Source organism: Schistocerca americana, chromosome 2, assembly GCF_021461395.2.
Source record: "Schistocerca americana isolate TAMUIC-IGC-003095 chromosome 2, iqSchAmer2.1, whole genome shotgun sequence".
Taxonomy (NCBI): domain Eukaryota; kingdom Metazoa; phylum Arthropoda; class Insecta; order Orthoptera; family Acrididae; genus Schistocerca; species Schistocerca americana.
In genome coordinates, this window is record NC_060120.1 from 934,651,173 (window position 1) to 934,666,443 (window position 15,271).

General features: G+C 47.9%; 1 protein-coding gene across 2 annotated transcripts in view; it reads left to right on the forward strand.

Moving 5' to 3' along the window:
• Window positions 1-15,271, forward strand: part of LOC124596017 (E1A-binding protein p400-like) — a 187,138-nt gene that overhangs the window by 118,096 nt on the left and 53,771 nt on the right. For both annotated transcript variants that reach the window (XM_047134972.1, XM_047134971.1), the window contains exons 4-6: window positions 523-800; window positions 6,681-7,110; window positions 12,755-13,216. In XM_047134972.1, coding sequence (XP_046990928.1) covers window positions 523-800; window positions 6,681-7,110; window positions 12,755-13,213 — 1,167 coding nt within the window. In that variant the 3' untranslated portion in view covers window positions 13,214-13,216. The remainder of the gene's footprint in view (window positions 1-522; window positions 801-6,680; window positions 7,111-12,754; window positions 13,217-15,271) is intronic.

Here is a 15,271-nt window from a genome sequence, read left to right on the forward strand (position 1 = left end):
GACACTGTCCATTCCGTTCAACTGCTCTTCCAAGTCCTTTGCTGTCTCTGACAGAATTACAATGTCATCGGCAAACCTCAACGTTTTTATTTCTTGTCCATGGATTTTAATACCTACTCCGAATTTTTCTTTTGTTTCCTTTACTGCTTGCTCAATGTACAGATTGAATAACATCGGGGACAGGCTACAACCCTGTCTCGCTCCCTTCCCAACCGCTGCTTCCCTTTCATGCCCCTCGACTCTTATAACTGCCATCTGGTTTCTGTACAAATTGTAAATAGCCTTCGCTCCCTGTATTTTACCCCTGCCACCTTTAGAATCTGAAAGAGAGTAATCCAGTCAACATTGTCGAAAGCTTTCTCTAAGTCTACAAATGCTAGAATCTTAATTTTGCCTTTCCTATGGAATGGATATTGTTGTACATCGCGTTGTCCAGTAGGACCTAAAAGCAAACAATAGTAATAATATAGCCATCGCGAGCTACTATGTACATCACATGTACACTCACTTGGCTGTCTGCAGGTTCCCATCAGACCTCTGCGCCCCCTGCGGCCGACGGTGGCGACGCCGCCGCGCCCGCAGACGACGACCACGGTGTTCCAGAACGACTACCGGCAGGATCAGCTGGGCCAGTCTGTGGAGGACGAGGTGGACGACGAGCCGCAGCAGCTGTACACGGCCAGGCCCGCCTCCGCCTACTCCATCCCCAGCACCAGCTCGCTGTACCACCAGTACGACAGCCAGCAGTACACCACGCCCTCTCCCCTAGCCTACCGCCCACAGCCGCAGCAGGCCGTCAGGTAAGCTTCATCTCCATATTGTCCGCCCCCGGTAGCTGAGTGGTCGCCGGCACGGTACCTCAGCGTGTTCGGTCAGAGGGGTAGATGCCCTCTGTAATAAATAAAAACTGAGTGAATTAACCGTGCGAGGTGGCGTTCAATCCCGCGTCCGGCCATCCTGATTTAGGTTTTCCGTGATTTCCCTAAATCGCTCCAGGCAAATGCCGGGATGGTTCCTCTGAAAGGGCACGGCCGACTTCCTTCCCCATCCTTCCCTAATCCCATGAGACCGATGACCACGCTGTCTGGTCTCCTTCCCCAAACCAACCAACCAACTGAGTGAATTAACGAACTTCAACTGGCGTCAGGGGACGTCCGCCACGACCAATTGCAACGAACTATAACGAACAAAATGAGATTACAAAAAAACAAAAACAAAAAGGGGGTCAGCGCGACGGACTGTCAATCCTAAGGACCCGGGTTCGATTCCCGGCTGGGTCGGAAATTTTCTCCGCTCAGGGACTGGGTGTTGTGTTGTCCTAATCATCATCATTTTATCCCTATCGACGCGCAAGTCGCCGAAGTGGCGTCAAATCGAAAGACTTGCACCAGGCGAGCGGTCTACCCGTTGGGAGGCCCTCGTCACACAACATTATTATTATTAAAAAAATGGCTCTGAGCACTATGGGACTCAACTGCTGAGGTCATTAGTCCCCTAGAACTTAGAACTAGTTAAACCTAACTAACCTAAGGACATCACAAACATCCATGCCCGAGGCAGGATTCGAACCTGCGACCGTAGCGGTCTTGCGGTTCCAGACTGCAGCGCCTTTAACCGCACGGCCACTTCGGCCGGCTATTATTATTATTATCTCCATATTGCTGCAGCATGGACACCATGACCGAATGCTAACAAAAAGACATTCCAGCACTTGCATGCCTATGTGATATTTTGGCTACTATTTCATCCTTCTGCCAGCTTACTTTCAGTAATTTCAGTACATAAAATAGCCTTTCCTAAAGGTGAAGAATGGCGCGAGTTCTTGATGTCCATTGGGTGTCTTTAAAGTTACAGGAACTCTTCAAGTGGAGATCAGAACACGGTATATCCAGGTGACTTCCACGTGCATATTATCTTTCAGACTTTGACAAACGTTGTATTATCCTGTCTTCTTCTGCGGTTGTTTTCCCACTATGGTTCGCTCCAGTACCATGGTAGCTACTCCCTGATATCTTAACATGTGGTGTATGATTATGCCCCTCCTTGTCGTGAGTGCTTTCCATATATTCTTTTGCTTACCGATTCTGTGGAGGACCTGCTCATTTTTTAACAGTGCACTTAATTTTAAGCATCCTTCTGTAACACCACGCCTCAAACGCTTCTACTTTCATATTTTTCGGCTTACCACAGTCCATGACTCACTTATACACGATGCTGTGTTCCAGACTTGCATTCTACGAAATTTCTTCCCCTAATTAAAACCTATATCTCTTCGAGGAATACTCTCTTAGCCGTTGGTAGTCTGCTTCTTATATCCATCTTACTTCAACCATCATGTGTTATTTTGTTACCAAGGTAGCAGAATTCTTTCTCATCATCCACTATGTGGTCACCCATTTTTATGTTAAATTTGTCGGTAATCCGTTTTCTGATGCTCCTCATTACTTGTCTTTCTTTTTTTTCTTGTTCTGAATGCATATGAGGTGTGTCTATAAAATAGTGTCACCGAGTAAGTATGCAGCCAAGTAGAATGCGACCTTTCTGATGTATGCAGACAAATGAGTTTGGCCGTGGCCTTCGTTTGAGTAAGAGCTGTTATTTTGTTTTGCCGGAAAAGTCATAAGTGTAATAACAGAGAAGCGAATAGTCGTGAAGTTTCACACGAAACTTGAGATAACTCGTACTGAAACCCACCTTTTACTAAAAGAACTACATTTTACTAAGTCGCTTCAGGCAAATGCCGGATTGGTTCCTTTGAAAGGGCACGGCCGACTTCCTTCCCCCATCCTTCCCCAATCCGATGGGACCGATGACGTCACTGTTTGGTCCCCTCACTCAAATCACCCAACCAATCTAAGAGAACGGTATGGCTGAGGTTGTTTATCACGTATACGAGTTTTTGAGTGGTTAAAATGTTTCCAAGATGGCCGAGAAGACGTTGTAGATGACTCACGCCTAGGACGTACTTCAACGTCACAAACGGATTAAAATATCAAACAAGTATGTAATGCTATTCGATCTGGGTATTCGGTCGATTGCTAAATGAGCAAATACAGATTCAAAGCAATGATGATTGTTGTTTTCGATACACATGGAATTGGGTATCTTCAGTGGGCTATTGATCACCATTACTACTTTGAGGTCCTTACTCAACTCCGTGAGCAAATAAGAAACAAACGACTAATTACGGAAGAACACGTTAAGAGTCCTGCATCAAGACAATGCATCGGATCATACCGCACTGTCTGTTAAGAGGTTTCTAGCTCCGTGGTAGACTACAGACGTTATTCGCCTGAGCTAGCACCAAGTGGCTTTAATGTATTGCCCAATTTCAAATCTATAATAAAAGGAACAAGATTTAGGTCCGCTGAAGCAGTGAAAGAAAAGCAGCATGCGTCATCGAGGAGCTCACAGAGGAAGACGTCCAGTACTGTCTTCATTAATGGTAAATTCGCATGGAGCGTTTTAGGGATAGAGCATGGAAGTATATTGAGGAAGACACTCGCTAAATATGTATACTTTTGAAATTAAATGTTTTAGAGCAATAGTCCCGTTATTTTATAGCCACGCACTTTCTGTGTTCAATAAACTGTGTTCATTAAGATCTGTAGCTCTCATAATTCTTCCTCACATTCGTCTCTATGTTGGTAGAAATTGTGTATAATCGTCTTCCTTGAACCCAGATAGCTGTCTTTATGAGACGCTCCCTTAACGTTCTTATGGTCATTTGAAAGGAAAGTAGAAAGAGAAAGTCATTTTGTTAAACTGTGAACAGATTTGGAAGGTAAGTACATGTGGTTCACTTATAAAAACACTATCAAAGACAGATATCTGGATTTTAATCTGATCTGGCACCCAGCTTCAGCCTGAGTGCTCAAAACAGTGCTTGGTACTGCCAGTAGACACATATAAAAACACGTACGCTCTCCTACCCTTCAGAACTAATATTTCCTTCGTTAAGAAGCAGAGTCCACCTCCACACCTGAAGGGTCAGCATGGCTGACCCAGTACTGCCACGTACTTTTCCTTGTGGAAGGTCTGGCACGGGGTGCACTCTGCCTCCCGAGACCAGCTGACGAGTTACTCGACCGATTAGGAGCGGTTTTAAGGTCAAGACACATGGCAACTATGGTGAGAGCGGTGTGCTGACCACATGTTCGTTCAACCACATACGATGACGCCACTGACAGAGATTGACATGACCCGTCTAAGGCCAGAACGTGGAACTTTACTTTTACCTTGTGGAGTAGAGCCGGATAATTTGGGTAAAATTAATGAGGAAGGTCAGATACTGAGATTCTCAGAATGAGGGGGCTCAGTTTTGAGGACGAGCATCCGAGCGACCTTCCCTTCCTTTTTAACCTTCTCCAATCTGTCACTCACTCCTCTGACAGGAGGAAGATATTAGCTCCAGCTGTTATCGTACTGCATGTGCCTTTATGCAGGGTTATTCATAAGTACGTTCTGGTTTCAAAAGACTACTGTGTTAAAACTATAAGACAATAAGAAAAACGAAACACATCGCGGCTAGAGCATCTCTCCAAGCGTCGATTCATAATAAGCGCCCTGCAATTGTTTCAGTAGGGGAAGAGATGCCAGAACATGAAGAAAAACCATTCGTTATGCATCGTCAGATTGAATTATTTCGCAGTTAGCAACAAGCAACTCAGTGAATAGATCTAAAAAGTGGACCGCTATCATACTTTCCCAGACATTTCATGACAGCAGATTAAATGAACTGCACACACATATTGACGTTTGCCCGTATTGAGTGTTGTATACAACTTCATATAGAATGGTAAAGAGAAGTGGGTTACAGAGTGGTGTGGCAACTGTCGCCATAGGAAAGCTGGACAAGAGCAGAAATAGTTAGCGAACAAGTTAACATAACACACAGAACATTTACTTAACTTGTATTTCTCCAAGTGTACAAAGACTTATTACAAATAATACAGCAAAAATTAGAGTGCAGCTCACACAATAGCAACAAGCATGAGACTTGGTGTACTAAGCACGAACGATAGTATCATAGCGATGAGGCTCCAAAAGAGTGTGCTGAGTGGCTGCCGCGGGCCGTCCTGTATTGCAGTGGCAGAGGACGCTCGTGGTCCAGAGCCAGTGGAGGCGTGGCTGAGTGGCCGCTCACCAATTGGGTCCGCCAGATGCTGCACGACCACTGTCGGCATCAGACAGGAAACTTTCAATTCCGTTGCTAACTGTGATGTCCGTACGGTGGTATCGACACGTGATACCACACTGAGCACGTGTAATGTACATTAAAACCTTGGACAGATGCTCTGTCCACTAATATATGTGTATCTTATGAATGTGTAATAGTGTACGCGCATTTTCTTTTGAAACTCCAGAAAATATTAGATACAGGCTTTCAGGTAGATGCCATTTTCCTTGACTTCCGGAAGGCGTTCGATACAGTTCTGCACTGTCGCCTGATAAACAAAGTAAGAGCTTACGGAATATCAGACCAGCTGTGTGGCTGGATTGAAGAGTTTTTAGCAAACAGAACACAGCATGTTGTTCTCAATGGAGAGACGTCTACAGACGTTAAAGTAACCTCTGGCGTGCCACAGGGGAGTGTTATGCGACCATTGCTTTTCACAATATATATAAATGACCTAGTGTCGTAAGTTCCATGCGGCTTTTCGCGGATGTAGTATACAGAGAAGTTGCAGCATTAGAAAATTGTAGCGAAATGCAGGAAGATCTGCAGCGGATAGGCACTTGGTGCAGGGAGTGGCAACTGACCCTTAACATAGACAAATGTAACGTATTGCGAATACGTAGAAAGAAGGACCCTTTATTGTACGATTATATGATAGCGGAACAAACACTGGTAGCAGTTACTTCTGCAAAATATCTGGGAGTATGCGTGCGGAACAATTTGAAGTGGAATGATCATAAAAAATTAATTGTTGGTAAGGCGAGTGCCAGGTTGAGATTCATTGGGAGAATCCTTAGAAAATGTAGTCCATCAACAAAGGAGGTGGCTTACAAAACACTCGTTCGACCTGTACTTGAGTATTGCTCATCAGTGTGGGATCCGTACCAGGGCGGGTTGACGGAGGAGATAGAGAAGATCCAAAGCAGAGCGTCGCGTTTCGTGTCAGGGTTATTTGGTAAGCGTGATTGCGTTACGGAGATGTTTAGCAAACTCAAGTGGCAGACTCTGCAAGAGAGGCGCTCTGCATCGCGGTGTAGCTTGCTGTCCAGGTTTCGAGAGGGTGCGTTTCTGGATGAGGTATCGAATACATTGCTTCCCCCTACTTATACCTCCAGAGGAGATCACGAATGTAGAATTAGAGAGATTCGAGCGCGCACGGAGGCTTTCCGGCAGTCGTTCTTCCCGCGAACCATACGCGACTGGAACAGGAAAGGGATGTAATGACAGTGGCACGTAAAGTGCCCTCCACCAAACACCGTTGGGCGGCTTGCGGAGTATAAATGTAGATGTAGATGTAGGTACTCATGAATAGCCCTGTACGTGAGATAAGAATTGGCTAGCAGTTCTGTCTCATAACTTTAGTTTTCTCTAGTGAATTTTCGTTTCGATACAACACGTTGTTTTTTCATGTGCTGAGTAACAAAGTTGTATCAACCACCTGTTTGAGAGCCAGGTGGAGAGTGTATGGCCTGGTGTTGTAAACTGCCCTCTCTCCCCTCAGCATCACGCCGCGCCCTCGCCCAGCTGTGGCGCCATCGACGGTGCGCAGCCAGCTGCCGGCCACCACGTACCGACCACAGCTGCTGGCCACGGCCACACCGCGCCCGCAGACGACCACCACGCAGCTGTACACCCGCCCCCCGCCCGTCTTCCAGTCCAGCACAGCGTCGCCCTACTCGACTGCAGCTCACTCCCAGGCGCAGCTGTACGGCAGGACGACGTCGCTGTACCAGCCGTCCAGCACGGTGGCCACCGCCGCTACCGCCGACGTCGACTTCGACGACGAGCTGCGCAAGTTCCAGCTGGAGAACAACGTCGTGACCACGCCGCGCACCGTCAGCCCCGCCGCGCTGGCGCAGCGGGTGCAACCTATCCAGCACGCGCAGCTAGCCACAGCCAGGCCACAACAGGTGGTCCAACAGGCACGCAAGGTGAGAGGGATTGCCTTCTCAGAAGAAGAAAAATGCGGCACCCGTAACCTGGGACACACACTGAATTTATTTCACTCTGCTGGTACAATATTGAAAATGGGTCCACAGCTGCGTTGAAATGTTTACATAATTACACTACTGGCTATTAAAATAGCTACACCCAGAAGAAATGCAGATGATAAACGAGTATTCATTGGACAAGTATATTATACTAGAACTGACATGTAATTTGGGTGCATAGATCCTGAGAAATCAGTACCCAGAACAACCACATCTGGCCGTAATAACGGCCTTTATACGCCTGGGCATAGAGTCAAACACAGCTTGCGTGGCGTGTACAGGTACAGCTGCCCATGCAACTTCAACACGATACCACAGTTCATCAAGAGTAGCGATTGGCGTATTGTGACGAGCCAGTTGCTCGGCCACCATTGACCAGACGCTTTCAGTTGGTGAGAGATCTGGAGAATGTGCTGGCCAGGGCAGCAGTCGAACATTTTCTGTATCCAGAAAGGCCCGTACAGGACCTGCAACATGCGGTCGTGCATTATCCTACTGAAATGTAGGGTTTCGCAGGGATCAGGGATCGAATGAAGGGTAGAGCCACAGGTCGTAACATATCTGAAATTTAACGTCCACTGTTCAAAGTGCCGTCAGTGCGAACAAGAGGTGACCGAGACGTTTAACCAATGGCACCACATACCATCACGCCAGGTGATACGCCAGTATGGAGATGACGAATACACGCTCCCAATGTGCGTTCACCGCAATGTCGCCAAACACGGATGCGACCATCATGATGCTGTAAACAGAACCTGGATTCATCCGAAAAAATGACGTTTTGTCATTCCTGCACCCAGGTTCGTCGTTTACACCATCGCAGGTGCTCCTGTCTGTGATGCAGCGTCAAGGGTAACCGCAGCCACGGTCTCCGAGCTGATAGTCCATGCTGCTGCAAACGTCGTCGAACTGTTCGTGCAGATCGTTGTTGTCTAGCAAACGTCCCCATGTGTTGACTCAGGGATCGAGACGCGACAGCACGATCCGTTACAGCCATGTGGATAAGATGCCTGTCATCTCAACTGCTAGTGATACGAGGCCGTTGGGATCCAGCACGGCGTTCCGTATTACCCTCCTGAACCCACCGATTCCATACTCTGCTAACAGTCATTGGATCTCGACCACCGCGAGCAGCACTGTCGCGATACGATAAACCGCAATCGCGATGGGCTACAATCCGACCTTTATCAAAGTCGGAAACATGATGGTACGCATATTTCCTCCTTACACGAGGCATCACAACAACGTTTCACCAGGCAGCGCCGGTCAACTGCTGTTTATGTATGAGAAATTGGTTGGAAACTTTCTTCATGTCAGCACGTTGTAGGTGTCGCCACCGGCGCCAACCTTGTGTAAATGCTCTGAAAAGCTAGTCATTCACATACCACAGCATCCTCTCCCTGTCTGTTAAATTTCGCGTCTCAAGCACGTGACCTTCGCGATGTAGCCATTTTAATGGCCAGTAGTGTAGATATGTCCTGCAGCTAATTAAATTTCGCGTCTCAAGCACGTGACCTTCGCGATGTAGCAATTTTAATGGCCAGTAGTGTAGATATGTCCTGCAGCTAACATTTTTTTTTAATTTATGTACGATTGCACAATTTCGGTCTTGGTCATAACGTGAAAGTTGAGTCCAATGGTAGGTTGAAAGATATGTAATTCAAAAGCTGTGATGTGCACCCATATTAATTGTGCTAGTGATCCAGGTTTTATTATATATCAACTGATAATCACAAACAGAAAGGACACCATATAAATATACCATGAGGTGACAGAAGTCATGCGAACCTGCTAATTAACGTGACGGATCTCCTTTTGCCCGATATAGTACAGCAGCTCCACGTGGCATGGAATCAACAAGTCGCTGAAAGCCCCCTGCGTTGATATTGAGCCATGCTGCCTTTATAGCTGCCCATAATTGTGAAGGTGTTGAAGTGCAGTATTTTCTGCATGAACTGACCCCTCAGTTTTGTCCCATAAATTTTCGACAGAGTTCGTGTCACGCGTTCTGAGTGTCCGGTATTGTCATCAATAAAAATTCCACAGTTGTTTGGGAACAGGGAGTCCATGTTTGGCTGCAAATCGCCCCCTAGTAGCTGAACCATTTCGAGTCAACCATCGGCTCAGTTGGAACAGTGCCTTGTTGACAACTTGGGTGCATTGCTTCGTGAGGTGTGCTCCACGCTCGAACCCCATCATCAGCTCTTACAAGCTGAAGTCGGCAGTCGTCTAACGGGGCCACGGTCTTCCAGTCGTCTAGGGTCCAACCGATATGGTCATGAGCCCAGGAGAAGAGATGTCGTGCTGTTAGTAAAGGCGCTCATGTCGGTTGTCTACTGCCACAGCCAATTAAGGCCACCTTGTCCTGACTGCTACGTTCGTCGTATGTCCCACATTGATTTCTGCAGTTATTTCACGAGGTGTTGTCTGTCTGTTGACACGGACAACTCTAAGCAAACGCCGCTGCTCTCGGTTGTTAAGCGAAGGCCGTCGGCCACTCCGTTGTCCGTGGTGAGCGGTAATGCCTGAAATTTGGTATTCTCGGCTCACTGTTGATATTGTGGGTCTCGGAATAACGAATTCCCTAAGATTTCCGAAATGAAATGTCCCATGCGTTCAGCTCCAACCACCAGCCCACGTTCAACATCTGTTAATTCCCCTCGTGCGGCCATAAGCACGTCGGAAACCTTTTCACTTTAATCCCCTGAGTGCAAATTTCAGCTCCGTCAATGCATTGCCGTTTTACACTTTCTGTACACGGTACTACCGCCGTCTGTGTATGTGCATATCGCTATCCCGTGGCTTTTGTCACCTCAGAGTATTTCAGTCTGCTCGTTACAACACTAAGTTCACTACCGTCCCTGAAACTCTGTCCACAGATGCTATGAAATGTTTAAATAACTAGGTACGACCTGTAGTTGTCTTTTATTATTTGTATACGACTGCACAATTTATGTCTTTGTCATAACATGAAAGTTGAGTGCAATTACGCGTGGAAATATATGTAACATAAAAACTGTGACATGCAACCATATTAATGGTGCCACTTTCATGATAACCTACAAGCGCAATGATAAAGGACACCTTTCAAGTACACTGCCCAGCGGAATTCAAGGCTGACTTCTTCGAAACTCCGGAATTACCACCCACGGCGACCCTTAAGGTTGAAATTTCGCTCAAAGATACTACCTTCCTCTGCAATGGTACAATAGCGTAGCGCCCTGCGACGTCAGCCTAGGTCACGACGACGTTCAAAAAGCAAGTTACCGACACATGCGAAAAAAAGGCAACAGCTCAGAAGTTTATTTGACATGTAAGATGGGTTAATGACGTCACATTGCAGCCAAGTATCGCCAAAGTTCTTCCCAATGCCACCGAGAACGCGTCGCACTTTCTGAAGGACGTACTCTCCCTCATCCTCACATTTCACCACTTCTATTGCTGCCTCCGCGATGGAGGTCAGGCCGGCCGCGGTGGTCTCGTAGTTCTAGGCGCTCAGTCCGGAACCGCGCGACTGCTACGGTCGCAGGTTCGAATCCTGCCTCGGGCATGGATGTGTGTGATGTGCTTCGGTTAGTTAGGTTTAAGTAGTTCTAAGTTCTAGGGGACTGATGACCACAGATGTTAAGTCCCATAGTGCTCAGAGCCATTTGAACCATTTTTTGATGGAGGTCAGAATCGCGGCGCCCAGCGTTGAAACGATGCGGGTTTCTTATGAGTGCCTCAGGAAAACATTCCAGACACGCCGCCTCTCAGAATCTTCACGGAAAGGGCGCAGGGAGTGGCTTAAAGGGCGTCAATGAAACCATCCTTTCTCCAGGCCGTTGATTCCCACACATTTCGCTGTCGAAAACAGTTCACAGTGCGATGAGCAACAGGAAGACGTTCTTCACAATCTTTGGCACTACTGACATCCTCAGGCGTTTCAACCCTTCTCAAAGTATACTGTCGGGCTGCATCCCTATTAAACGCTATTTGACCCCTTTGGACCACAGCGCGACCTCAATTTTTACAGGCTGGAATCAATAGAGACCGTTAGAAACCATCTGAAAGTGATTCAAACCAGAAAAGAGTGCTTATGTTCTACCAACCCTCCTATTTCGCATCCTTCCACGGTGTGTGTGCGTGGGTGGGGAGGGATGGGGGCGCGATATTGGCGAATGCGTGAATAAAACGGCAAAGGATCATTCTAAAACACCCTAGTTCGGCAAAACCCTCGGTGTCACCCACCCACCTTTGTTGAGCACTTTGAAAGTGAACCTGTACAGGCGGAACATGTGACGAGAATACCAAGCGTCTGCCGGCAAGCTAAGCTGCTGCTGAAACTTCCTAGCAGATTAAAACTGTGTGCTGGACCAAGACTCGAACTCGGGATCTTTGCCTTTCACGGGCAATTGCTCTACCACCTGAGCTACCCAAGCACGACTCACAACACGTCTTACAGCTTCAATTCTGGCAGTATCTCGTCTCCTACCTTCCAAAGGTAGGGCAGAAAAGCTTCTGTAAAGTTTGGAAGGCAGGATACGAGGTACTGCCAGAATTGAAGCTGTAAGGACGTGTTGTGAGTCGTGCTTGGGTAGCTCAGGTGGTAGAGCACTTGCCCGCGAAAGGCAAAGGTCCCGAGTTCGAATCTCGGTCCGGCACACAGTTTTAATCTGCCATGAAGTTTCATATCAGCACACACTCCGCTGCAGAGTGAAAATCTCATTCTGGATACGCTGCTGCTCTTTCGAGGCTTCACTGCTACTCTTGCGCCTGATAGTAGGCCATCTGGCATTGGAGTTTGTCGAAGACGTTGCTGCCCTTCAATCGCCTACGATTTCGTCCCGGATTGGGTCTGTACACAGATGCATTTTTAAATTTCTCAGTAAAGGTGGGCGTTTGGCAATGAGGGTTTTGCTTAACTGGGGGGTCTTAGAGGAACGATTTGTCGTTGTAATCGTGCATGGGTCAACGTCTGGACCAGAAAATATTTCAGGCACCTTAGGATAGGCAACCCAGCTTACGTCATACAAATCCATGACAGATTATGTAAGTTGGGTTGCCTACCTTGAGATGCACTAGACTTTTCTGGGTCCGTTTCACAAATCTTGACCAAAACGCTTACTTGCAAAGGCCACACTAAACCCCTGCCCGGCCGAAGTGGCCGTGCGGTTAAAGGCGCTGCAGTCTGGAACCGCATGACCGCTACAGTCGCAGGTTCGAATCCTCCCTCGGGCATGGATGTTTGTGATGTCCTTAGGTTAGTTAGGTTTAACTAGTTCTAAGTTCTAGGGGACTAATGACCTCAGCAGTTGAGTCCCATAGTGCTCAGAGCCATTTGAGCCAAACCCCTGCCTATATGTCGGTGCTTATATACCCGCATCGGAGTCGCAATGAGTTGCATATACGCTATAGTGACGGCTTCCGACGGAAACTTTTTGATCATACCTTCTACTTTGCCCACCCTGTACGAGAAGACCAAAAGAATTTTCTGCATTTTCTGCATTTTATTTCTTTGTCTTTGGTGACTGATGATCAAGCACCCCTGCAGAGAAACTATAGCAACAACAACAATAATCACAACGAGATGGTGTTCCTGCAGGTTCCACCTGCGGCGGCGGCGCCAGCGGCGAGCTCGGACCCGATCTACTCGTCGGAGCTGGTGTACGACCCGTCGACGGGCCAGTACAACACGGTGCTGTACCAGACGCTGCCGCAGACGCAGGGCGGCGAGCTGAACCTGCGCGCCAGCATCCAGCCGTACGTGGCGCCGCAGCAGTCGCAGCAGCAGCACTACTTCCAGCAGCTGCTCCAGTCGCAGCAGCTGTACGCGCAGCAGCGACAGCGCTCCCGCTACGAGGTGACGACGCCGCCGCCGGCGCCCGCGCCAGCTGCCGCGAGACAGCAGCAGTACCGCCAAGCGCAGGTGCAGCAGGCGCCACAGACCTACTATTACGTGGCCGCACCTGCTGGCCCGGCAGCCGCTGCGCCTACGGGCAGGGAGTCCCTATCGCACGGTCAGATAGAGGCCTTCCTCCGGGGGCACAACATCGCCTTCTAAAAGGTAACCATCTCTCCTCTTCTACCACTTGTAACACTGTAATTGTCTCACCTCGGGCCGTATGCTCTTGGCTACAATGGGCACTTGCCGCACACCTTTCTGACCTGTTCCTAATGCAGGCCTCTTCTTCCTCTCATTGTCACAGGCGTAATTAACCCTATTCTCTATCTTAACCAGTACGATTATGACCAAGCTACTAATACATCCAGGGGACAAAAGTCAGCCGGCCGGAGTGGCCGTGCGGTTCTAGGCGCTACAGTCTGGAGCCGAGCGACCGCTACGGTCGCAGGTTCGAATCCTGCCTCGGGCATGGATGTGTGTGATGTCTTTAGGTTAGTTAGGTTTAATTAGTTCTAAGTTCTAGGCGACTGATGACCTACGAAGCTAAGTCGCATAGTGCTCAGAGCCATTTGAACCATTTGAACAAAAGTCAAGGGATACCTCCTAATATGGTGTCGGACCACCTTTTGCCGAGTGTAGTCCAGCAACTCGACGTGGCATGGACTCAACAAGTCGTCGGCAGTCTCCTGCAAAAATATTGAGCCAAGCTGCCTCTATAGCGATCCATAACTCGGAAAATGTTGCCGATTCAGGATTTTGTGCACGAACTTTCCACGTGTCGGGCGATCTGGGTGCCAAAACATTCGCTCGAACTGTCCGGAATGCTCTTCAAACCAACAGCGAAGAACTGTATGCCGACAACATGGTGCATTGTCACCCATAAAAATGTGCTATTAGCAAAGACACTCACGTCGGTCGTCTACTGCCATAGCCCATTAACGCCAAATTTCGCCGCACTGTCCCAACAGATACTTCCGTCTTCCCTTCCACATTGATATCTATGGTTATTTCATGCGTTGTTGCTTGTCCGTCAGCACTGACAACTCTACGGAAACACCACTGCTCTCGGTCGTTAAGTGAAGTCTGTCGGTCACTGCGTTGTCCGTGGTGAGAGGTAATGTCTGAAATTTGGTATTCTCGGCACACTCTTACACTGTGGATCTCTGATTATTAAATTCCTTAACGATTTCGGAAATGAAATGTCCTCCTTTGCATCTAGCTCCAGCTAGCATTCCGCGTTCAAAGTCCGCTAATTTCCGTGGTTTGGCCTTTATCACGTTGGAAACGTTTTGACACGAATCATCTGAATACAAATAACAGCTCCGCCAATGCACTGTCCTTTTATGCTTTACACTATACTACCGCCACTTCCACACTTTCATATTGCTGTCGATGACTTTCGTCACCTCGGTGTATACAGGGCTATTACAAATGATTGAAGCGATTTCATAAATTCACTGTAGCTCCATTCATTGACATATGGTCACGACACACTACAGATACGTAGAAAAACTCATAAAGTTTTGTTCGGCTGAAGCCGCACTTCAGGTTTCTGCCGCCAGAGCGCTCGAGAGCGCAGTGAGACAAAATGGCGACAGGAGCCCAGAAAGCGTATGTCGTGCTTGAAATGCACTCACATCAGTCAGTCATAACAGTGCAACGACACTTCAGGACGAAGTTCAACAAAGATCCACCAACTGCTAACTCCATTCGGCGATGGTATGCGCAGTTTAAAGCTTCTGGATGCCTCTGTAAGGGGAAATCAACGGGTCGGCCTGCAGTGAGCGAAGAAACGGTTGAACGCGTGCGGGCAAGTTTCACGCGTAGCCCGCGGAAGTCGACGAATAACGAAAGCAGGGAGCTAAACGTATCACAGCCGACGGTTTGGAAAATCTTACGGAAAAGACTAAAGCAGAAGCCTTGACGTTTACAATTGCTACAAGCCCTGACACCCGATGACAAAGTCAGACGCTTTGAATTTTCGGCGCGGTTGCAACAGCTCATGGAAGAGGATGCGTTCAGTGCGAAACTTGTTTTCAGTGATGAAGCAACATTTTTTCTTAATGGTGAAGTGAACAGACACAATGTGCCAGAACTACGAGCTCGCATCAACGATGCTTTCGAACTCATTGATGGGGACATGCTGCGCCGAGTGTGAGAGGAACTTGATTATCAGCTTGATGTCTGCCGAATCACTAAAGGGGCACATATCGAACA